Source organism: Manis javanica, chromosome 15 (genome assembly GCF_040802235.1).
Source record: "Manis javanica isolate MJ-LG chromosome 15, MJ_LKY, whole genome shotgun sequence".
NCBI classification, from domain to species: Eukaryota; Metazoa; Chordata; class Mammalia; order Pholidota; family Manidae; genus Manis; species Manis javanica.
Genome location: NC_133170.1, coordinates 85,973,390 through 85,995,669, shown reverse-complemented (window position 1 = coordinate 85,995,669; position 22,280 = coordinate 85,973,390). Strand labels below are relative to the sequence as shown.

The following is a 22,280-nucleotide window of genomic DNA, read 5'->3' as shown; positions in this document are numbered from 1 at the left end:
CAGCAAGGATGCCACCACCTCCCCGTTCCTGCCTATAAGGACCACACAGGAAGCAGCCGGTTTGGGTTGGCTTTGCTCTTCTGCTTCCTACAGCCATGACATCCGCTTTCTCTGGGCCCGGAGCACAACCAGGCATACATGGCTCCACTCCAATAATCAGGCCTCGGCTGTGTCCCCGCACCATGCTTCCCCATGGGCACTGCTCTGGGGACAAAGAGGCAGGAGAGAACCCACGGCTGCTGAGGCTGCCTGCAGGTGACAGCCCAGCCTAAGGTGGCCCGGCCCTCCCAACCAGCCCCCGTTCCACTGGCAAACTGCCAGCATGCCCCTGCTCACCAGGGACCCCTGAGAGAGCAGTCCCCTTGCCTCCCTGGGGTGGGTACTTCGAAATCCCTGCCCCTACCCTGGGACCAAGAGAGGGTGTGACTCCTGCAGCCCCTGCCCCGCTCCTGATGGGGTTGGGAGCGCAGTTGAGTGCCCAGGGGGGCAATTCTCTAGGCAGCAGGACTCAGACCCTCAGAGAGGATTCCAGAGCCAGAACCAGCTCAGCCTCCTCGGGGCTCGTCGTTCTTTGGGAGGGAGGACGTCCCTTCCAGCCACTGGGTTCTGCCTGGGGTCACGGTTAAGGCATCGCCCTTGCCTCAGGCTGGGGTGGGCAGCTGCCTAGACAGGTTCTCAGGAGCGACCTTGGGCAGCAGTGAATTCCAGGTGTACAGCCTCCCCACCCCCAGATCATCTAGGAAGCCAGGTGAGCAGGTTCCAGGGCTTTGGGCTGGGGCAGGTCACGAAGGAAGCAGGCAAAAGGTCACAGAGCACCCAGTGGCCACTGACCCAGCCCCTCCACCTGCTGCTCTCTGTTCCAGTGCTCCACAGCCTGAGGGCTGCTGCTAGGAAGGGACTGTGCTCTAAGCAGAGCAGGTGTGGACCCAGAGGGCGCCTGTGCCCTTGTCTGCGGTCACAGGGGTTGGACTGTGTGTCTACCCCGCTCTCAATTCCAAGGATGATGCCCCAAGTGAGGTGGGGAGCTGCCCCAGGCACCCCAGCACCAGAGCAGCTGAGATAACCCTTCTGTCAGGTCTTTCTAGCTGGCCTTGGACTTGGGCTACACAGGCCACATAGCAGCGCAGCTGCGAGATGGGGGCCCAGCCTGTGACGGGGTGCTGGCCGGGGGGACGGGGCTAGGAGACAAGCAGGGCTGCAGTCTGCATGGCCGGGAGTGGGGACAGCCAGTGGGGAAGGGTGGCAGCCAGGGGAGGGGGCAGCTAGTGAGGGGGGCAACCCGTGGGGGGGTGACAGTCTGTGGGACAGCTACTGAGAGGGCCTCGGCTGGCAACGCTCATGACAGAGCCCGGGAGAGAGCTCTCCAGGCCCAGACAGCCGGGGCTGTGCGGACCGGCCCCCACCTCCCAGGTGCCCCGGGCTCCCCCCTTCTCCTGGCTCTTGTTCTGCCACTGGGCTCCATCCAAAACTGGCTTCTGTCACTCCCCTGACAGCACCTGCCAAGGCTGGAGGGACAGTCCGCCTGGGAGTTGAAGTGTGGAATGGTCACACACACACACACAACGGTCCTGCTGGGGCTTTATTCATGAGGTCCCCAAGCCAGGGCCCCCTCCCTTCCCAGTCCCCAACCTCCTACCAGCAGGGAACAGTGACAGGCTTTAGGACGAGGCCAGCGAGTGGAGGTCAGCCTGGGCAGGACCACCCTGGTACTGGTGTCGGGCTCCCAGAGGCAGCAGCCACGGGAGCAGGTGCCGGGCCCACTCCGAGACACCCGGGCGGCCAGGCGCGCACTGCCTGCTCAGGGCTGGCAGTCACCTTCGGGGCCTTTGCCTGTAGATAAAGTCAGTGAGTCGGGGCTCGGGCCCACATCCCCCAGAGTGCAGTGGAACCCGGGCCCAGGCATGCCGACGGCCCACCTCCTCATACTTGGTCCTCCAGTACAAATGGGCTTCTCCGTCCACGTACAACAGCAGCAGGTCACAGAAGAAGGTGATCTGGGGGAGGCAGGCAGACCCGTGTCCTGGCCTTCAGCCTGCCCCCCAACCACCACCTCCCCAGCCCCCCAGCCCAAGACTCAAAATCAGACACAGGGGTCGAATGCACACTCAGGCACACGTCTGCCACTGCCAACAGGAGCCCGTGTTGGCCAGACTCACCACGCCCAGCCAGGCTGCTCCTGTGCCCAGGGTGATAGCGGTGGGGATGAGCCCGAACTTCCCTGCCTGAGGGAGACCTGGGCTGAGCCTCTCGGGCCCTGCCTGTCACCCCCGCCTCCTGCCCTCCCTGGCCTGGCACCTCCTACCCGCCCCGTGACAAGGATGTCGAAACGGATCCCATAGAGCTTGAGCAGACTCCGGGCCTCCACGCCTGAGGCCTCCCACCAGTGTGTGGCTGTCCTGGGGACAAGAGAGAGAGTCCGGGGGCCTGTTCTGCCCACTCCTGGGCTCAGCTGGCCCTCCGAGCTTCCCTCTTACTCGTCCGCGGACCCCATAAGCCCCTGGCCCACGCTGTCCCAGCTCTGTCATTGCTTCCTCCAGGAACTGGTGAGGCTTTCTGCAGGGGAGACTTTCAGGCTGCGTTTCCAGGGCTCAGGAAAGAGTTCAGGCAGAGAAAGGGGCCGGTGAGAGTACAGGGCGAGGGAGGCCGCACGGGCGCTGAGCCAGCCCCGTACCGCAAAGGACGGGGAGGCCGGCAAAGCCGGGCCAGGCAGGGTCCAGCAAGCAACGTCGGTGCCTCCAGGCCTGCGGGCTGTGTGCACATGTCCGTGCTCATTGTGAACTGACATGAGGTGGCAGAAGGATTAGGGGTCGGTTGCTGGGGATCTGCTTAGGACACTCTAAAACAAGACGATAAATGCAATGCAAGACTCCTGAGTGCTTCCTGGATTGGAAAATGGAAAGATTTAGGACTTATTGGCACAGTTGGGGAAATTTAAAATATCCAGTTTACTGTCCGATTAAATTTGCGTGTGACAATAGACAGCAGTCAAGTGGGGAAGGTCCTCAGTGCTGAGAGGGGTGAGTGGCTGCCGCATAGTTTCCAGTAGTTCCCTTTGAGATCTACCTGAACCCAAGCTGCTCGGGAGGGAGAGAGCCGGTGAAAGCGGCAAGATGCCGAAGGAAAAACCCACGTCCCTGGCGAGCCCAGATGAAGGGCATATGGGTGTCCACAGTAATGATTTTTTTTCTATAGGCTTTTGAGATTTTTTGGATAAAACCTTAAAGGAAAAGTAAGAAAGCTCGCTCCTTGGGCAGCAGAGGGAGATGCTGGCAGCAGGGTGGGGTGGGAGAGGACTGGCGGGGAGAAGTCCATGCTGTGGTGGGTGGGGGACACCCAGAGATCAGGATGGGTGCTGCACAGAGCCATCCTGGGCCTGAAGCTGAGAACACCCTTTCCTGCCCCTGGGGCCCTCCCTGAACACAGTGGGGCATCCTGGGAGCTGACCCAGGGTGGGTCTGTCCCTGCCGCTCCAGGACAACAGGTGGAGGGGCCCTGGCCAAGAAGCAGCAGGCGAGGGCGGGGCCCACCTGAAGTTGTAGGTTGTCTCCTGCAGGTGGAAGGAGTAGTGAGGCCGGCAGTCAGGGTCCCCAGCATCCAGGTCGCAGTCCCAGTGGACATTGATGCCCACGGCACCTCCCTGCGCACAGCACATTGCTGCTCCACTGGCACGCGGGCCTGGGGCCCTCTGCCCAAGCCCTCCTGGGACCCTGCCCTCCATGGACCCACCAGCAATGCCAGGTCCTCAAAGACCCCTCCAGCCGCAGCCACGAGGTCCCCAATGCGGAACACCGGACAGTAGGGGCTGGAGTGTGGGTCATAGCGACAGCGCTTGAAATAGGTGGTGTCCCAGGTCTCCAAGGCATTGGACCTGCAAAGGGTGGGGCCAGGGGTGTCAGGCCAGGCAGGGGACAAGGAGGGTGTGGAGCTAGTCAGGACCTACCCACACTTACTTGGAGAAGTTGAACTTGCTGAAGGTGACAGTGTTTTTGATGAACAGCGTGAAGTTCTCGGCTTGTATCAGCAGGGGCTTCCTGCAGGCAGAGGGGAGGTGAACGGCAGGGTCTGGTGGTCCTGGGGCCCTGCCCTGCAGTGGAGGGAGACTTACGTGGGCACACTGCCACTCTCCACGGGGCACCAGGCCTGGATCTCACAGGTCCTGTGGGTGTCATTGAATACCACACACTGGCCCGTTTTTATACCTTGAAAACACAAGATAAACTCCAGCCCCTCAAGTGTGCATAGGGCTGGGGAGGTGGTGAGGCAGGGGACTGGGACAGAAAGCAGAGGCCCAGAGATACTATCAAGCCTGCAGCAGCATGCCACCCAAGGTCCCAGCCCAGCTCCCCAAGCCCCCACCCCAGTGGAGACACTGGGAGACAGGCCCCAAGTTACCGTGGCTGTGTGTCCCCATCTCCCCTTCAGGACAGTCCTCGTCAGCCCAGCAGTTGGCCAGCGGGATGGACGGGTGCTGAGGTGGGTGACACCAGAGTTGCCAAGGGCCCAGGAAGTGATCCCCCTGACCTGGCCCAGGAGTCCCCAGGGACATGCCCCTCCCTGCCTTAGACCCCCATGGATCCCCGAGTTTGGGGACAGATGGGAAGGCCTCAGGGTGCAAAGAAAAGGAGGTGGTCATGAGCAGCCCACCTGTAAGGGAGACTGGGTAGTAGCTCTGTCTCCGAGATGGGAGACAGAAGTGACTCACTGAGGTGCAGCTATTCTGCTCCAACTCAGACGACAGAACAGAGTGTGGCCCTGCCCTCTGGGCTAGCTGGGACCCCACAGTGTCCTGCACTCCACCTTGTTCACCTCTGCCAGCAGCTGGAGCGGCCCCTCCCAGGGCATAGATGACTGAATGCCCCTCCCCAAGCCCATCTGTGGCTCCCACATGCTCCTGCGGTCACACTCAGCTCCTGGGATCTTGGGCCACCCTCTTTCCGGCCTCAGTCCAAATCTAGGCTCCAAGCCCGCTCAGCAGCAGGTGACCCGGAGGTGCCTTGGTTCACACAGCTCAGGACCTTTGTCCACACAGCCCCCTCTGTCCTGACACCCTCAAGATCCCACTCGAGCCTCAGGTCCTGTGGGAAACCCTTTCTGAGGTCCTGGGCTGGCAGGCATGCCCCCGGGTGCCCAGCGGCAGCCTCTGTCTCCAGTGGACCTGCCGCCTTGGCTGGGCTGTCTGTGCAGGAGTGCCTGGAGGTAGGGGTGGCGTGTGGTGTGCTGCAAGCCCAGCAGAGGGTCGGCCTCGGGGCAGGCGGCACAGGTGTTTGCTGAAGGCTGTCATCCTACAAGGAGCACAGTGCACCTGCTCGGAGGGACCTGACGACCAGCACCCCCAAGAGGAGCTGGCAGGAACTCTGGCTAGTCTCAGGAAGCCTGCTGCCAGCTCTGATGAAATCACTTCCCAGCCGGACCAAGATGCCAGAAAACACACAACCATGACCCTGGCAAAATTTCAGGACAGTCTACAAACTGAACATTAAACAGACATGAGCATTCAGAAGAAAAAGGACATCTTCTGTGGATGGGGCCAACCAGGACATGTGATGTCCCTAGCTACCGGGGTAGGGCCAACAACCAGGCTCAGGGTACAGGTGACCCCACAGCCACCCTCCAGCCCAGCAAGTGGCTAAATATTGGACTTCACTGAAGAGAGATGTCACCACTGTACACTTAAAAATGGGTAACATGGTCAAGTGTATGTTTGGTGTATTTTATTACAATTCCAAAAATTGGTGGGAAAAATCCACAGCTGGAGAGAACAGCGAGTGTGCCCCGTGACAGATGCTGGACCCCTGGGGCATCCCAGGCAAGGGGCAAATGTGACATCTGGGGGGAGAATATGCATGGATGAGAAATGGACAAGAATAGGGTGAGGGACTGCGGCTTGATCAGTCGTAGTAAAAACCAAGATGCTACGTGACCCTGAGCTCAGCACCAGCGGGAGTGGGCTGTGCTGGCCCGCGCCAAAGGCTGCCGCAGAGAAGGGGAGGTGACCTGCCGGCTGGCCCCTTGCTTGGAGCCCACCTGAGAGTTGGGCCCAGCTCGGGGTGTCACACCGACAGCCAGGGGAGTGCCCAGAGGCATGGCCAGCACTGCCCCGGACACCCCCGGGCGTGATAGCGGGATGATGAGGAAGAAGCCTGCTCGGAGGTCTGGAGTCCGTGTCGGTCACAGGCTGGGGGGCCTTGGGCGTGTGGCTGTACCTTGCTGAGCCTCTGTCTTCTCATCCTAAATGAGCTTGAAGTGATTCCTACCATTTCATTTGTGAAAACTAAATGAAATGATCCATGAGGAAATTTTAGCTCAGCGTCTGGGACACAGCAGCGCATACTGAGCCCTCAGTCGCCTGAGAGGGAGAAGGGGGCCGTGGCCGGTGACCCGGGGCTAGTGGAGGAACTAGGGTCATGCGGGAAGCTCCTGGGCGGACTCACCTCTGGGCACCTCCCCTGAACTTGTTCTGGTGTCGCAAGGAAATTGGTCACCAAAAAGAACACGTTCTCTCCCTAGAAGGCAAATGTCAGGGTTGGTTCCTGCTTGCTTCCCTACAGGAGAGGCCAGGAGCTGGCACCATGACTTGTGAGGGAAGGGGTCCTGGTCCACTAAGTCACCAGGCCTATGCCCCAGGGAGACGTCTCCAGGGAGGCAAGCTGAGGCAGGGATGGGAAACTAGCTGGTTTCTGGCCGTCGCTGAGTCCATGCCTGCCTCTTTGACACAAATTCACATCTCATGTTCATTCTCATTCGCACAACCAGAATTTTCCAAGAGCCTCCTGTTTCTAGGCACTAAAGATCCAGAGCTGAGTTGGATTAGGGGGTCTTCCCTGGCTGTGGGGAGGTGGACCCCTCATTGCACTCACAGCCTGGGGCCAGGGGAGCAGGCGGCGAGCTCTGCCTGAGCAAGGGGTGGCTGGCACCCACCTGTGTGCTGCGCATCAGAGCTCTGTGAGTTTGGCGAGCGCGTGCCCAGGAAGGGGAGGCGGGGGCTGGGCAGAGGGCAGTGGGGTATGGCAGCAGCCAGGATCTGGGGGGACTTGGAGTCCACCGTCACGGAAAGGGAGCCTTCCAAGGTGGAATGCTGGGCTGGCAGGCTCTGATGATGTCACATGTGAAGGCTCCGCCTGGCTGCTGTGTGGACTGCACCCAGGACCCACTAGAAGGCCACAGCCTCCTCCAGGCTGGGCACGGGCCACAGTGAAAGCTGTTAGGAGATGGAACGGGCAGGAAGGAGGGACAGGAGGGTGTCAGGCCAGGTCCAGCTTCAGCACTGGTGGACATTATGGCCCTCATCAGATGAAAAGGGGCCGTACAGGAAGAGAGAGAGTTGATTTCTCTTGGACATGGTACATGTGCACCCATGAGGCACCTGTGTCTGGGCAGGTGGTCACTGGGGCTACAATTTGGGCATCAACAGGACACAGGTGGAAACTGACGCTGCAGATAATCTGGGTGAAGGGAGAAGGGGCAGGAAATGCAGTGTGGGGGGCAGAGGAGCCCCAGACAGAAGCACCCTAGTCCAGGAGGGGAGCATGCTCGAAGTTCCAGGCCCCGGCCCTCCATGCACTTCCTGCTCCTCAAGTTCAAGCCTTGAGTTCCCAGACGCTCCACCCTTTTCCAGATGCAGCCTTTGTAAATGCATTTCCTCCAGCCTGGCTTCCTGACCCTGGTCCATCTGGAAAACTCTTAGACATACCTCAAAGCCCTGTCCAAGACTTTCCTTTGGGAGCACCAGCAGCCCCCTCTGGCATCACATGGCTTTCTTGCACACATTCACCACAAGGGTGGTAACACGGGTGTCAGTGCCTGGCACCAGAACTAAGGCACCCACCTGTGGAGGCTTCACGAAGTCGGCCACGTCCCACAGCCGGTTCCCCAGTTCCTCAATCTGGGTCACGGAAACCCCTTTGAGTTTACTGATGACGGAAATCTGGGGGTCCAGGTCCTGCTCCTGGTAGCCTTTTTTGGCAAGGAGCGCCCACCTGGAGAGGGGGTGGTGAGCAGTGTGGTGTGTGCTGGCCCATGTGAGCAGTGGCAGAGCTGGGCCCCACCCACCTAGCCTCTCTCGCCACACACCTTACCGGCTCCCAGCCTAGAGATCAGGGCTCCCACCTCCCCCTAGCCTCGTTTCTCACCCCAAACACCCTGCACAGGACAGAAGCTCTGGCCATGCATTGGAGAGCCAGCACCCACCTGGGTGTCTCCTATCAGGCACCCATGCATTTGGAGATGCCTGCCGCCACCTCCCTCACCAGCCAGCATCTACCCCCTCCCCTGCCAACCCCAGTTCCCTCCTTACAGACTCCCCGCGCCAGCTAGAACTGGTGGGGTGTAGCAAGGCCCTAGTGCTCCAGCCCTCCCAAGCGTCAAGGGCCCCCTCCTGCCCCACTGGGGGCCTGGTGGGCAGGAGTGGGACCCATCCTGCCCTGTACCCAGAGCCCAACATGGGGCTAGAGACAAGGCACAGGAAAGGAGGCCAGCGGGCACACAGAGGTGAAAGACATAGCTCACTTGTGCACCCCACTGGCCTCTAGACAGACGGAGATCCTTCCCCCTGCCTCCCTCCTACTCGTCCTGACTTGCCTCCCCTGCAACCCTCAGCCCTCAGTCCAGCAGAGCCTGTCATGATCCCCCGGCCAGTGTGGCCCACAAGCCCCTCTCTTACCCCACCACGTAGGCTGTGACCCCAAGCTGCAGCAGCCTCTGCAGGGCACCCACCCGCCAGTTCCTGGTTATCACATATTTCTCCGTTTTGTAATCCAGAAGCCCCCAGACTGCTGCGGCCCCAGGGAAGCCCATGCTTCCAGCTCCTGCTGGCTGCTGGGGCGCATGAGTCAGCAGAGCAGCTGCAACCACAGCTGAGCAGGAGGCAAACAGGCGTCCCAGCTGGGCCAGCCAGCAGCTATTAAAGGGACACTTCTCCCCGGGCAGGATCCAGCCTCCACCCCCCAATCCGGGGCACAGTTCCAACCCCCAGCTGCCCTAGGCCTCCCGCCCTCTCTAAAGTCCCCCTGCCTGGCCCTGGACGTGCAGAGAGGAGCAGCCTCTGCCTGTGCCTCTGGCCTCACCACCTGGGGGGCCAGTGGGAGGATGACAGGTGCTGTGTGTCCACTGAGAGGGCAGCCTGGGGTGGCGGAGCCCAGAGGAGGGGCCAAGGAAGCTTCAGGAAGAAGTGACTTTGAGCTGGTGTTCCCGGTGCAGGAAGCAGCACGTGTGACACTACAGCGTAAGAGAGAACTGAGACCCACAGAATGGACGCCGCAACAGAGCTGGCCCCAGCCCTCAAGCTCGGGAACCAGAGCACAGGCTGCAGTCAGGCATATTCCCCAGTTCGTGGAAGCGGAGGCGATGCCCGAACCACTTGGGACGGCAGGGAGAACAGGCGCTGGCGCACAGCTCCCAGCGCGGCCCCGGCGCGCGGCGCGCACTCCCAGCCTGTTAGCCGCAAGCAGGCGCAGGCGCCGGCCGGTAGGGGTTTCTGCGGCAGCCCATACCACCAGGTTGCCCGGGCAACGGCTGCCCGGAGCGGGATTCTATTGGTTGCAGCGGACGTCTGTTCGCTGAACGCCACATTTTATTGGTCAATGCAGAGGGGGATCCGCCCACATCCCCGGGCCCAATCCAAGTGTAGCTCTCTCTACTCGGTCCCGGCCTCAGTACCAGCGACAGCGTACCGGTCACGACTATGAGGGCGCCCTGCCAGATGTCCGGGGAGAAAGAAGAGGTCCAGGAGGAGGAGGTGGCGGCGGCTGCCGGGGTCTTGCAGGAGTCCCGGACGCCGAGAAGGGATCGGATGTGGATTTGGGCTCTGACCTAGAGACGGAAGGTGCCCCCGGGCAGGGATGGTCAGGCCTGTCTCCTCGCCCCAGGGCTTCTCTGGCAGAGGTGGAGGGGGCAGACTGGGGCCGAGTGGGCAGGGCACCCCTGTCCCGGCCAGCAGGCAGCACACTCCTCCGGGGAGCACCTTCAGGGCAGCTGGCGGCCCTGCGCCCTCTCCGCAATGCTCCTGGAGGCACCAGGAGTTCCACCATTAGAACATGCTTCCAGAGTGATGTTAAAATGCAAAAACCCTTCCAAACAGCGTGAGAAGGGGTGTCCCACCCTGAAAGGCGATCAGGGCTGGGTTTTCCCGACCCACAGAAAAGACTTAAGCTAATGGGTTTGTAGAATAGAATTTGGAATTGTTTCAGTTTCTTCCCGGTAAATGTTCACAAAACATATGTAGTCTGCAATCCAGAAAAAAGATACAGCATGCGCCGTGGCATCAGACAGGCAGGGTCCTAATCCTGCTCTGCTGGGTTCGCTGCTGCAGCTGTGTGACTTTGGAGAAAGGCTTAGCTTTACTGAGCCTCAGTGCCCTCATCTGTGTAAGGGGGCAACAGTGCCTATTAGCACAGGAAGGAATGCCTCTAGAGGTGAAACAGGCTGGAGACAGAGGGGAGGAAGCAGGCGACTGGCTGTGCCTGGGCAAGGAGCCACGTTTGTGCCCTATCAGGCACGCATGGAATAAAGGTCAAGGACACCCTCTACCTGAGATCCTGCCAGGCCCGCAGTGTTATGCCTGTCTCCTGCTTTCTGCGCCAAGGGAAGGCCCTGGAGCTGAACCTGCAGCACTGTGGCCTGGGGCCCTAGGGACCCTTGGAGGGACCCTGAAGCCAGGCTTGGAGGGAGACGACCTGGGAGGCAGCAGCCACGACAGTGGCTCCTTCCAGAGCCACACACACTTTCAGACCTTGCTCTATGCCAGGCATGGCCCCTCCCCCATATCTCCGTGACAGATGGGATCAGGGCTACAACGGGGTTCAGTATAAGGGCTGGGGTGCCTGCAGGGGACCCCTAACCTGCTGGGGGCCAGGGAAGGGTCCCGGAGGCGAGAGCTGCGTGGAGCTCAGAAGGAGAAGTGGGTGTCCCTGTGGCCTGTGGGAAGGGGAGGGAGGGCCTTCTGGCTGGAAGGCACCCAGCAGGCTGAGCCCTGGAAACATGGGCCAGCAGTGTGGCCAGCTGTGTCTGAGGCTTTCAGGCCTCTCAGGACCCTCTCTGTTCCAGGGGGCCAAGGCTCTGGCCTCTGCACTGACCTCCAATCCCTGTGTCAAGCAGCTGAACCTTCCAGACAACGGGCTCTGTGGGGCCAGTGTGGAGGCCCTGGCAGGTGCCCTGAGCAAAAGCAGCAGCATCTGTTGTAGGTGTGGAGCCTGGGGCAGGTGGGCGGGACTGAGGGCTGTCCATGGGCGGGTGGGCCTGCTTCCCCCCATGAGGGGTGCACACCCCCACAGCTGGTCTTCCCGTCCCCTGCGCTGGGTCTGCTGGATTTACTGGGGGTGCAGCAGGTGGGTGGAGTTAGACCCTCTGTTGTGCACTCAGTGCTGGACGGCACCCCCTTTCAGGACCCCCCCCACACCCTCCTCCGATGGCAACTTGGTGGCTTCCCAGTGGCTCTGCAGGGGGAGAGTTCAGCAATGCAGAGAGGTGGGGGATGGGGAGGGCTTGGTGGGGGCGCAGCAGGGCTGGTCCAGACCCCACCTCTGCCACTGAAGAGAGAAGTGACCTGGGCAAGCAGCTCAACCTCTCTGAGTCTGTTTCCAGTCTGTGAAATGGCCCCTGCAATACCACACAGCCCTTGGTTTGTGGTAAGAAGTAAATGAAATGGTGTATGTGAAGCGCTCAGCAGTGCCCAGCCCACGTAAGCGCAGTACGCGGCCACCTGGGCTGTCACTGCCAGTCCCCAGAAATGTGCAGTGAGGGCTTCTGTGGGTGGGTTTTATTGCTGCTGGGCTGCATCTCCACCCTCCACAACACAAAGCACATGGTCTTAGTCTCTTGACAAAGAAGCCCATGGGCCCATGAAGTGGGGTGGGCATCCGGGAAGCTGCCTGGGGCCAGAGGGGACCTGACTGGTGGATCTCAGCGTCCCCATGCGACCTCAGGACAGTCCCACTGAGCCCCTTCTGCTGCCTCAGGCCTGGAGGTGGAGGAGGGTGGTGCCTGGCTTTAGATCCCACCGACTCAGAAGTGGTGCTGGTCCCCAGCTGTGGACCTGTCGGAGAACCGGCTGGGAGCGAGCGGAGCCCAGGCTGTTCATGCCACAGGGAACAGACTGGAGGAGCAGGCTGAAACCTTTGGACCTGAGCTATAACCAGCTGAATGACCAAGCAGGTAGCAACCAGCCAGGGCACCATTGTCCCGGGGCAGGGGTGGGCGCGGGTCGGCAGGGCCACTCTGAGCACCCATGCTCGGGCTCCTGCTCCCCGCATCCCACCTTGGCCTTCCTCTCTCCCACTGCTTCCATGCAGAACTCTTAATCCATTCCACAGATAGGTCAGTGCCCACTGCTGGGTGTGCTGGGGGCTGATTGAGGTACCAAGGATCCTACCGTGAAAATTAAAAAGTCCCTGACCTCAGGGAACACATATTAACAAGACAATTCTCCATAATTATTGTTGCTACAAAAGAAACAAGCTGGGCAAGTTTCTGAAGAAGAATGGTACCCCCAGCTTTAGAGGGGTGGCCAGGGAGGCCTCTGTGAGATGACATTTCAGCTGAAAGAATCAGCCACGGCATAAGCCTTTCAGGCAGAGGAACAGTGACTATGGAGGCCTGTTCCCCAGACTGACAGACACCAGTGTGACTGGGCTAGTGAGCCAGGGAACAGTGGCTAGGTTGTGGGGTGAAGAGGCAATGGGGGGCTGCAGAGCTACAAATCATGGCAAAATGCATAAAGATTTTATTCTGAGTGCTATGGAAGACATTGATGGATTCTTTGATCTCAGCATTTTTCTCTCATGCCCCAGGGCCTTTGCATGGGGCTTGTCTGCTTTGCCAGGAACATAAAGTACTATGTGCCTGTCCTCAACTGTTCCAATCAATTATTAGAACCACCTGGGACCCTGGGTTAGGAATACAGATTCCTGGTTCCCTGACCTGCTGAATCAGACTTGTGGGGGTGGGGGCAGGGTGGAGTGCCCCAGGTGATTGACCAAGAAAGTTTGGAAATCACCGCTTTGTCTCAGGCTGCTTAGAGCAAGTGGGATGGTACCAGCCTTGGCCTAAGAGAGTCAGCCCTAGAATTAAATGCCAGAAAACCGTTTGCCTTTTAAGAAAATTATTGTGGAAAGTCAATGAAATTAAAAGAGAAGTTCATTTCAGACTTTGTACAAACTAAGCATACATGTCCCTCTGGCACAGTGAGAGGGCAAGTGCTAGAGAGGTTGGAGGGGGCTGGACGCTGAGGCCTTGAGAAGCCCGTGCTAATATGGAGCAGGTGGTCTTCAGCGTGGCAAAGGACAGACTCGGGGCCATTTTGTTTCCCCAAGTGGGGATCTGTGGGTGGGCCTGACTCCCCAGAGGGGTGAAGAGCTTGGGTCCCAGTCTCTCCACCTGACCTGCGGCGATGGGAGCACCTGCCTAATAGGTTGGCAGCAGGGATCACGAAGACCTGTTATTGGAATCACAAGATGCTGATTCATGCCTGTGGGAGAACCTTCTCATCCCCGGGCTGTTCAGCAAAGAAGGGACTCCCCTGCAAAGTGGGGGAGCACCGCCGTCTCCTCTCAGCCCTGGAGGTGCCTGAAGAAGGGGAAAAGAGCCCGGATGTGAGAACCTGCGTGTGTCAGACCCGCGCTGTTGTCAGGGAGGTAGCGAGGGAGCGTCGCCGGCAGGCAGGGAGCTCTCCAAGGTTCTGAAAGTGCCCGCCTGGCTTGTTCTGGCCGAGCAGCCTGGCCCCACGCAGTGCTAGTTAGCTCCTGTTTTCCTCTGCGCATTTCTTCAAACCGGCCTTAGGAGGCCTGTGCTAGGTGCTGCGACCATAGGGAGGATTCCTGAGGGACTCCTGGGCTGACGGGACAGACTGGCCAGGCAGGGGGAGGTCTCCTGGCCAGAGCCTGGAAGGACGGGAGCATCCCTGCCCTGGGGCGGCCCAGCCCAGCTGGGCAGGAGGGTGTCCTGACGCTGTGAACCCAGGTCAGGAGGATGAGGAGCTGTCAGCCAGGTGAACAAGGGACAACAGTCCCACACGGGGGACAGCCCTGAGGTGCCTTGTTCACTGAGCTTTCAAGAACGGGGGGAGCAGGGCAGGCCTGCTGAGGGCTGCCCCAGCGGAAAGCCGAGTGGTGCATGGGGCTTCTGCCCAATTTACACGTTAAAGATCTCTCAGGGCTTCTTACCCCACGAGGCCCCCTCTTTGCTTTCTCTACCACAACTGCCTCCTTTCTACCATAGCTGCACCGGCCTCATCACCTCTCATCTATAGACTATGGCACGAGCCTTCTGACCGGCCCTCTGGCATCTCATCTCCACCCACTCATGCCCCAGGCCTTCCTCTACACCTGCCACTGAGGAAACCACCCTTGTCACTTCTTAAAGCCCCTGCCTCCTTGCCATCAACAGGGCAGTGCCCAGGAGCCTTGGCCCAGCATTTGAGGACACCCAACATCGCTCAAGTGCCCAGCACCCCTCATTTCACAGGCCACCCGGCCCTGCCCCCAGTGCCAGGCCCATGTGCATTTCCACAAAGCCCTGGGCCCCCTTGCTCTTCCCTGTGTCTGCTCGCTGTGTGTGCACGCGTGTGTGGTGAGCCCCTCAGTCTTCAAGGTCATCTCCTGTGTCCTCACTTTCCTGACCCTTCTGAGACGGGGTTAGCCCCCACCCTGCGCATACACCTCCCTGTTTGTCGTCTACCATTGCAATACATCCTGTTAATTCGTATTTGTATCTCCCCCACTAAAAGCGAATTCCTTGAGGGCAGGGCAAGCCCGCATTGGTTTCAACTCAATGACCCTCTTGCCCAGCAAAGACCCTGGAACACAACGGCCATTAGTATCATTTTTAAAGGAATCCAAAGAATGAGTGAGGTTTGTCTTGGTGTTTCTGAAGGAGAGATGCTCAGACCAGCCTTAGCAGAAAACGACTCACTGAACTGAATTTAAGCTGGAATCACCTTTGAGGCCCAGGAGCTGTAGCCTTTGCCGGGGGCCTGAAGGTATGAGGTCCCTCGCCCAGCCGACCCCTCTGGCCTGTCTTTGGGGTGAGGTACCCCTGGTCCAGCTCCCTGTCTTTGCAGCTCGTCAGGAATGAGCCTTGGGTCTTTTTTTTTTTTTTTTTGAGAGGGCATCTCTCATATTTATTGATCAAATGGTTGTTAACAACAATAAAATTCAGTATAGGGGGGTCAATGCTCAATGTACAATCATTAATCCATCTCAAGCCTAATTCTCGTCAGTCTCCAATCTTCTGAAGCATAACAAACAAGTTCTTACATGGTGAACGAATTCTTGCACAGTGAATAAATTCTTACATGGTGAACAGTACAAGGGCAGTCATCACAGAAACTTTCGGTTTTGATCATGCATTATGACCTATAAACAATCAGGTCAAATATGAATATTCGTTTGATTTTTGTACTTGATTTATATGTTGATCCCACATTTCTCCTATTATTATTATTATTTTTATTTTTAATAAAATGCTGAAGTGGTAGGTAGATGCAAGATAAAGGTAGAAAACATAGTTTAGTGCTGTAAGAGGGCAAATGTAGATGATCAGATGATCAGGTGTGTGCCTATGGACTAAGTATTAATCCAGGCTAGACAAGGGCAGCAAGACATCCACGGATGCAGAAGATTTCTCTCAAAGCAGGGGGGGTGAGGTTCTGAGCCTCACCTCTGTTGATCCTCAAATTCTCACCTGATGGCCCCCCTGCGACTGTGCCTGTCTTAGGTTGTTCCTCCCTTGAGGAATCTTACCCGTCTCTGGCTAACCAGTCATCTTCCGGGGCCATACAGGGAAATGTAAAGTTGGTAAGTGAGAGAGAAGCCATATTGTTTGAAAAGGTTAGCTTTTTACTTCTTTGCAGATTTATGCCCTGTGGCTTCTATGCCCAGCACTTGTCTCGAGGTATCTTTACCACCTGGAGGAATTATGATACTCGGTAAATTCGATATGAGGCACGAATTCTATTTAAGGGTTGTAATTAGGAAGGAAGAAGAAAAGCTATAGATGTAGCATATGAAGGAAACATGGGAGGATTGATTATTTCTTTGACATATCTTCTTGTAGAGTACCTTAAGTATGTATAGGTTTTAAACTACTAATTTGCACACACATATTAACATAATAGGAATACGGTGACATAAACAAAGCAAATCTATAATTACCATCCATCTCCAGTGAAGCCAAGAAAACCATTTAGGCACCCTAGGCCTTTGTGAAAATTTATCTATGATATGATGGATATTGTCCAACTGTACTTGAACCATCAGACAAATTAAAGCAGCCCATTTCTGGGATCTGTTCACATCCCATATGTTCTTTTAACCATAGATAGTCTATAGTCATGAGATTTTGGAGTGCTACACCTTGCACCCCTCCCAACTCCTGGTTGAGTTCCAACAGTACAGATCCGGTCAAATTCGTTGTCTCACTGTATGCACATGCCAGCCTAGACATCTCCCTCCTCATTCCTATGGCAAGTCCAGGAGACGGTGGGCTGGATGCAGCCACAACCGCAGCATCGTCCGGATCCCTGTGGAGAGCCTTGGGTCTTTAAAGCAGAATTCAAAGAACATTTTTTTTGGATGAATGGAATTTTCCTGGCCCTATTTATGACTCCAGTACACTTTGTTCACTCCCGTATCACTTACGTAAGGGCCCACAGCTGAATGTCACACACCTTCCTCAGACGTCACAGACTCTTGGCTTATGGGGCACACCAAGCCATTCAGTGACACACACTCAGTGTTGTGGTTCCTAGGCCTCAGGAAGGGGTGGCTCTGGCCCCTGCCAAGGTGACACAGGTGACTACAATGTCCCCAGTACCGGCCGCCTTTGTGGGGTCCTCTTCAGGGAATGGCAGCAGCTGCCTTGATCTCCAACAGGGGCTTTCCCGGGGGTCCTGACCTACAAGGGCGCAGGTCAGCCTGTCTTCCCAGTGTACCCATAAACTCCTGCCCTTCTCCCCATCACAGTCCCCCAACACACCTTCCCTGGAGTCCCCACTAGGCCCCTGGTTGTTCTGTGTACCTCTGTCAACCCGTGATGGGGCTGAGCCTTGGCGACTGTGCCCCCCGGAGGTCCCAAGCAGGTGTGCAGCCTGACCCCTGTCTCGCGTCTCTGCTGTGTGGCAGGCTCCTGCCTTCACACCCACCCTCTGTCCTGTGCTTCTAGCCATCTGGCCTTACTGGTCACCACCATCAAGCCACAAGACCCCTCCCCAGACCCTCTGCCCTTCCCTGGCCCGCCTCTTGGCACCTTGGGCCTCCTGGCTCTGAGGCTGTGGCCCCTGGCTGGCTGCACAGTTGCACGGCGTCACTCTCCTGGTTCCAGGCAAACGCTTTCCTGAGGGCCCAGGACCTCTCACCCAACGGCTTCAGAGATCCTGGGGCCTCTGCAGTAGGTGAGGCACTTAGCCCAACAACATGTTGGAGAAACTCAGTATGAGGCGAGGAGCGCGGGTGGCCCCCCCTGCCGCAGCCTCCAAGCCCAGAGCCATCCCAGGGACCCGGGGCTCCGTGATCTTGCTGCTGTTCACCACGTTAATTCCCAGACCACTGGAGTCTGCCCGCGATGGGGCTCAGCGCCCAGCTCCGTCCCTCACCCGCGTCCAGCATTTGTTCCTGCCACACAGGTGGGGGGCTGGGAATTGCAAATGTACATGTAAAGCATCTTCCGCAGAGTCTGGTGCAGGTGAGGGGGTGGGGGGGTGTTCATACGCTCTGCTCTGCACAGGGCTGCGGGGTCCTGATGTGTGAGCTCCTCGTCCAGGCCCAGGCAGCAACCAGCCCTCAGCAGGTAAGGAGCAGGGGCAGCAGGTGGAGGGGAGGACAGAGGTAGATGGGGAGCGAGCTGGGTAGTTTCCAGAATAGACAGCCATCATGGTAATAAACACCAGGTGCCAGCGAGGGTAGAGCCCACAGGGCACCTGCAGAGCTGGGAGTGGGGGAGGCAGGGATGCCACTGGTCTCCATGGTGGGGGTAGGGGGGCCGACGCTCTAGGCGTGTTTGCTGGGTGATCTCCCTGAGCGCTGGAGCCTCCTATGAAGCGGGGTCGTCATCCACTGCCCAGGGTCCTAGCACGTGAGTGAGGCAGGACGTGAAGCCTGACCTGGTGGGAGCGCCAGCGGTGCCTACTGGGACCCTGAGGCAGTCTGGTTCTGTGCTGCCGCTTGGGTGCAGAAGAGGCGCACGTGTTTCTGTTGCAGCAGCAGCTGCATCTCTGCAGTGGGAGCGCGGAGCCTGCGCCGGTGCCTCTGGGCCAACGAAACGCTGAGGATTCTTGCTGTGAGTGTGGCCACAGCACAGACCTGCCTACGCCTGTCCATACAGACCCCTCCCCTGCATACCTCCTCACCCTAGGGGCAGCCGGGTACCCAGGTTCCAGAGCCCAGATGAGGGAGGGGTCTCCTGGCTTCCTCTTGTGACCACCTCCTCCCCGTCGCTGGCCTGGCCACGCACTGCTTCGATGCCTCCCCCTCCATCAGCAGCACCACCGCCCCTCCGTGCTGTCCTTCCTCCTTCTCAGCGCCCTGGAGTGCGGCTCTCTGAAGCCCCGGCTTCCCCTCTGTCTCCCCTGCTCTTCCCCTGGCCTTGCTGGAACCCAGACTCAGCCCAGGGGTTCTGCTTGCCACCACTCAGGCCCACCTGAGGACCCGTGTGCATGGAGGAGTCCTCCTCCTCCAGGGCTGCCAACGGGGAGGGCGGGCTGAGGGGCGCTAAGGGCAGAGGACAGAGAAGGGAGGATGCCATCGAAGGCAGAGCAGTCTGCCAGGACCACTGTGCCCACAGCATGTGCTCAGAGGAAAGTTGCACTGGCTCCTGGGGGCATCCGGTTCTGCTGGCCCTCAGTGCCCTCAGCTGACAGGGGAGCCCCTGCGGCATCCATCCCCAGCCTGGGGCTCACTCCCCTCACACGCCCAGCTGGAACCCAGACCTCTCTCCTAAGCTCTGGATCCCCATTTCCAGGCACCTCCTGGGTAGTCCCCAAAATGTCCTATAGACATATCAGATTCTGAGAGTCCAGCCTGGACATATCATCTATGTCTAAGAATTGCCTTTTGGTGGGGGGAATCCTCACTGAATCAGAAGTTGGGGCACAGGGCTTGCCCCCCTTTCCCACACCTTCCTTCCTTCATCTTACCTCCTGCAGAGAGCACAGGCTGCCCACTCCTTCTCAGACCCTCCTTCACAGTCCTTGTGTTGACCTGCTCATCTTTGGCCCTTCCTTCCCACCTGCTACCAGGTGATCTTTCCAAACCAGAAAGGTGCCCCTTTCCTTCTGTGCTTTAAATCTTCAGCGCCCCCTCCTAGATAAACCCAAGCCTAGTCATAGATTCCCAGCACCTTCCCACCCCACCTTGGCATTCATCATGCCCACCCCAAGCTCAGAATTCTCCTTGCACATGGTGCACTTTCTCACCTCTGCTGTGTGCAGCTGCTTTTCTTGCAGAAATGCCCAGACCCACCCACCTCACCTGTAAACCTCGGCTCAAGTGTTTTATCCCCTGCCCCACCCTTACCTCTCCGGTGGAGCTGGTACACACTCACTCGTTGTACCTATCACACTGCGTTTTCGTTTCCTTTTCCTCTCCTCCCCTCAGGAGGTGAGCTCTGTAAGGGCAGGCGCGTATCTTGTGTGTCTCTGTCTTTGGCACCTAGCACAGAATCTTGGGCGCAGGACTGGCACTCAGCCAGCACCCATCCCCTCCCTTTCCCCCACTCTCTTCCCTGGCCCTGCAGCCTCTCCCAGAGCATTCTGTCCCACGGACACAACTTCTGAGCTGAGACAGTAGGGCTGTCCTGAGCCACGTTGTCAGAGATGAGAAGTCCTCGTTTCCTTTTGCGTTTCCTTCTCCCAGCCTCCTGGGTTCAGCTTTTCCAAGTTCTCTTCTCTAGGTGTCCAGGAATCCCATGAGAAGTGAAGGCTGCTTCGGCATTCTCAAGTCTGTTCAGGACAATCCAGTGTCTGTCCTAGAACTGCTGGACTTCTCTGTAAGAGCGTTTCATACATTTCATCTCTGATCCTCCCAACAGTCCTGTGAGGTATTATTTAGGGGAAGAAAGTGGAATCAGAGAACTCGAGTGCCCACCCAGACACCTCGCATGGCTAAGTCTGAGCTTCTCCCCAGGCCTGAATGTAGGTCACGGTGCCGCTCCGGGTCTAGTCCAGCTCCTGCCTGGGATCTCACCTCCAAGCCCTGTCTGGGTTCTTCACCGGCTGGGAGAGGATGGGTGGCTCAGGTGCACATGCTCACTGTTCACTGACGCTTGGGTTTGTAGGTTCGGTACTTGTAAGGTGTCCCCATAGACCTGGCCTGTACTGCCTACAGGTGGATCACAGTTTTGAAGATTAACTTGTATGGTTGTGAGGGAGACAGGACCCCATTTCATTCAATTTTGCCTTTTTAATATAGAAAAAAAGGTCATCCTTTTCTAAAGCAGTTAAACAATAAGGAGAGAATCCCTAAATATGAATTCTTCAAAGAAAGTCTAGTCATAAATCATTGCTTATTCTAACTCTGGTTTATTTCAACCCAGGCATGAGTCAGAGAGGGGACCTCACAGCTCCAGTCTCTCCGGGCTGAGACAAATCACGCCAACTGCCCTTACTGTTTCCTTCTCCTGGCCTTGCCTCGGATGGCCCGAGAGCCGGAGGCCAGCAGCCAGGCCATGCTCCTTCTGCTCCGGGAATTCTGTCAGCCCCAGATTCCGTCATTCCGGAGACAATGGAAAGAAGTATGAAGTCCTGTGAAGATGCGTAATGTATGGTTATTATCAGAGACCTTTGGTTTAAGGAAGATGCCACAGGGCTTGGAACCAGCCAGGCACGGAGCCAAATCCAAGGTCCGTTAATGTGGGGTCCTGGGTTCTGAATCAGAGTGCCAGTGGGGATGCCATGTTCTGTTTTCCTACTCCTTAATCGTTACCATTAGTCTAATATGACCAGCCTGGATTTCATTTTCTGCTTTGAGGGAAATGCTCTGGGATCCTTACAGCTCACAGAAAGCCCTTCCCAGGGCTCAGCTTGTCTTTATGTCAAATGGGGCTAAATACCTACCACCTGGCATCCTTATGAAGATGGGATGAGATGACAGAAACTGTGGAAAAGGCCCGGAGAGAACGGCTCAGTCAGTGCTGGCTCTCTTTCCCCAAGCCCCTTGCTTTTCATTTGTCATTGAGGAATGACATTTACACTAAAAAGTGCACATGGATTCAGGGTGTGCATTTTCACCAACAGCATATGCATCTGTACCTAGCCCCCAATCAAGAAACAGAGAAGGCCCCTAGAAGCCCCTTGAGCCCCTCCCCTTCTCTATCTCAATAGCTCGGGGAGCAGTGACATTGTCGTTCATAAGAGAGAAGCTGCTCTAAGGAGTTTCTTCCAGACACTGTATGTGTAAGCACGAGGGGTCAGGTTCTCAGAAGGTGATAACGTACTGCCTTTTAATGGATTTCTCCTCAGGATATCGAGGTGAACAAAGAGTTGAACGACTTCGCTAGCTCAGTGGAGGGAATTCTTCCCGGACTTTGCATAAAGACCACAGCCACAGAGTGGAGTACAAGGAACAGTTACTGCCAGCCTTCAGACCATCCCCACGGGGGTCTACCCCTAAATGACTACGGAGTCCTTCTCTCCCACTGGCCACTTCAACTGCCACGTCGAATGTTATTGGTTTCTCAATGCCTGACTGCCATTTGAGTCTGCACTGAGTCCTCAAGTCAACCGGGTGGTAAGTTCTACAAAGCTGGCGTCCACAGTGGCTGAGACCCCCGTAGCCTCCTCTGCTCTCCATGGCCTCTCACTACTCTTGGCTTTCCTTTGCTTTCACTCATTTGTGTAACATGAACTTGTACTGTGAGTTGCACGTTGAGCTGGGTATGGGATCAAAGATGCCCAAGGTCCCTGCCTCCGTGACCTCAGGAGACAATGAAAAAATAAAGTGGTGTTCAACTGACATTCCCAAACTCAACTTGCCAAGATGCAAACCAATACAACTTTTTTTTGGAAGGCAATTTATCATTATGCACCGAGAGCCTTAGAAAATACCTGTCTGCTTTGATCCAGTGGTCTGAGTAATGTGCTCTGCAGAAACAAGTAGAAATGCACAAAAAGATTGATCTCCAAATGTGTTCACTGTTTATAATATTATATTAACATGCTGTTTATAATATAAAAATTGGAAATAACCTAAATGCCTACTAATAGGGAGATCAATTAACTAAGATTTGGAATTCCATAAACATTAAAAGCCAAGTGTTCACAGAACATTTAACAGTTTGTGAAAAGGTGCATAATTAGT

The 22,280-nt window shown here is 57.1% G+C and overlaps 2 protein-coding genes across 4 annotated transcripts; one reads left to right on the top strand and one right to left on the bottom strand.

The window, feature by feature from the left end:
- Window positions 1–93: 93 nt before the first annotated feature.
- Window positions 94–8,950, bottom strand: P2RX6 (purinergic receptor P2X 6). Of its 3 annotated transcripts, XM_036993166.2 has the most exons (13): window positions 8,660–8,949; window positions 7,826–7,976; window positions 6,432–6,503; window positions 4,393–4,468; window positions 4,106–4,199; window positions 3,951–4,031; window positions 3,727–3,868; window positions 3,528–3,637; window positions 2,303–2,396; window positions 2,157–2,222; window positions 1,917–1,994; window positions 1,637–1,830; window positions 94–204 (listed from the first exon to the last, which is right to left on the bottom strand). In XM_036993166.2, the coding sequence occupies exons 1-12, from the start codon at window positions 8,791–8,793 to the stop codon at window positions 1,684–1,686; spliced, it is 1,245 nt and encodes a 414-aa protein (XP_036849061.2). In that variant the 5' UTR covers window positions 8,794–8,949; the 3' UTR covers window positions 94–204; window positions 1,637–1,683. The 3 variants fall into 3 exon arrangements, with proteins under 3 accessions (XP_036849061.2, XP_017534761.3, XP_073079729.1); XM_017679272.3 differs by lacking the exon at window positions 94–204 and having other exon boundaries at window positions 1,567–1,830; window positions 8,660–8,941; XM_073223628.1 differs by lacking the exon at window positions 94–204 and having other exon boundaries at window positions 1,680–1,830; window positions 1,927–1,994; window positions 8,660–8,950.
- Window positions 8,951–9,599: 649 nt separating this feature from the next.
- On the top strand, window positions 9,600–21,597 carry LRRC74B (leucine rich repeat containing 74B). Its single transcript, XM_036993436.2, is given in 14 exon segments — window positions 9,600–9,742; window positions 9,745–9,820; window positions 10,490–10,622; window positions 11,037–11,173; window positions 12,021–12,099; window positions 12,101–12,147; window positions 14,863–14,892; window positions 14,895–14,968; window positions 17,311–17,392; window positions 17,395–17,425; window positions 18,186–18,264; window positions 19,876–19,971; window positions 21,443–21,524; window positions 21,527–21,597. Coding segments are annotated over 14 exon segments (1,080 nt in total). The 5' UTR covers window positions 9,600–9,679.
- The last annotated feature ends 683 nt before the right edge of the window (window positions 21,598–22,280 follow it).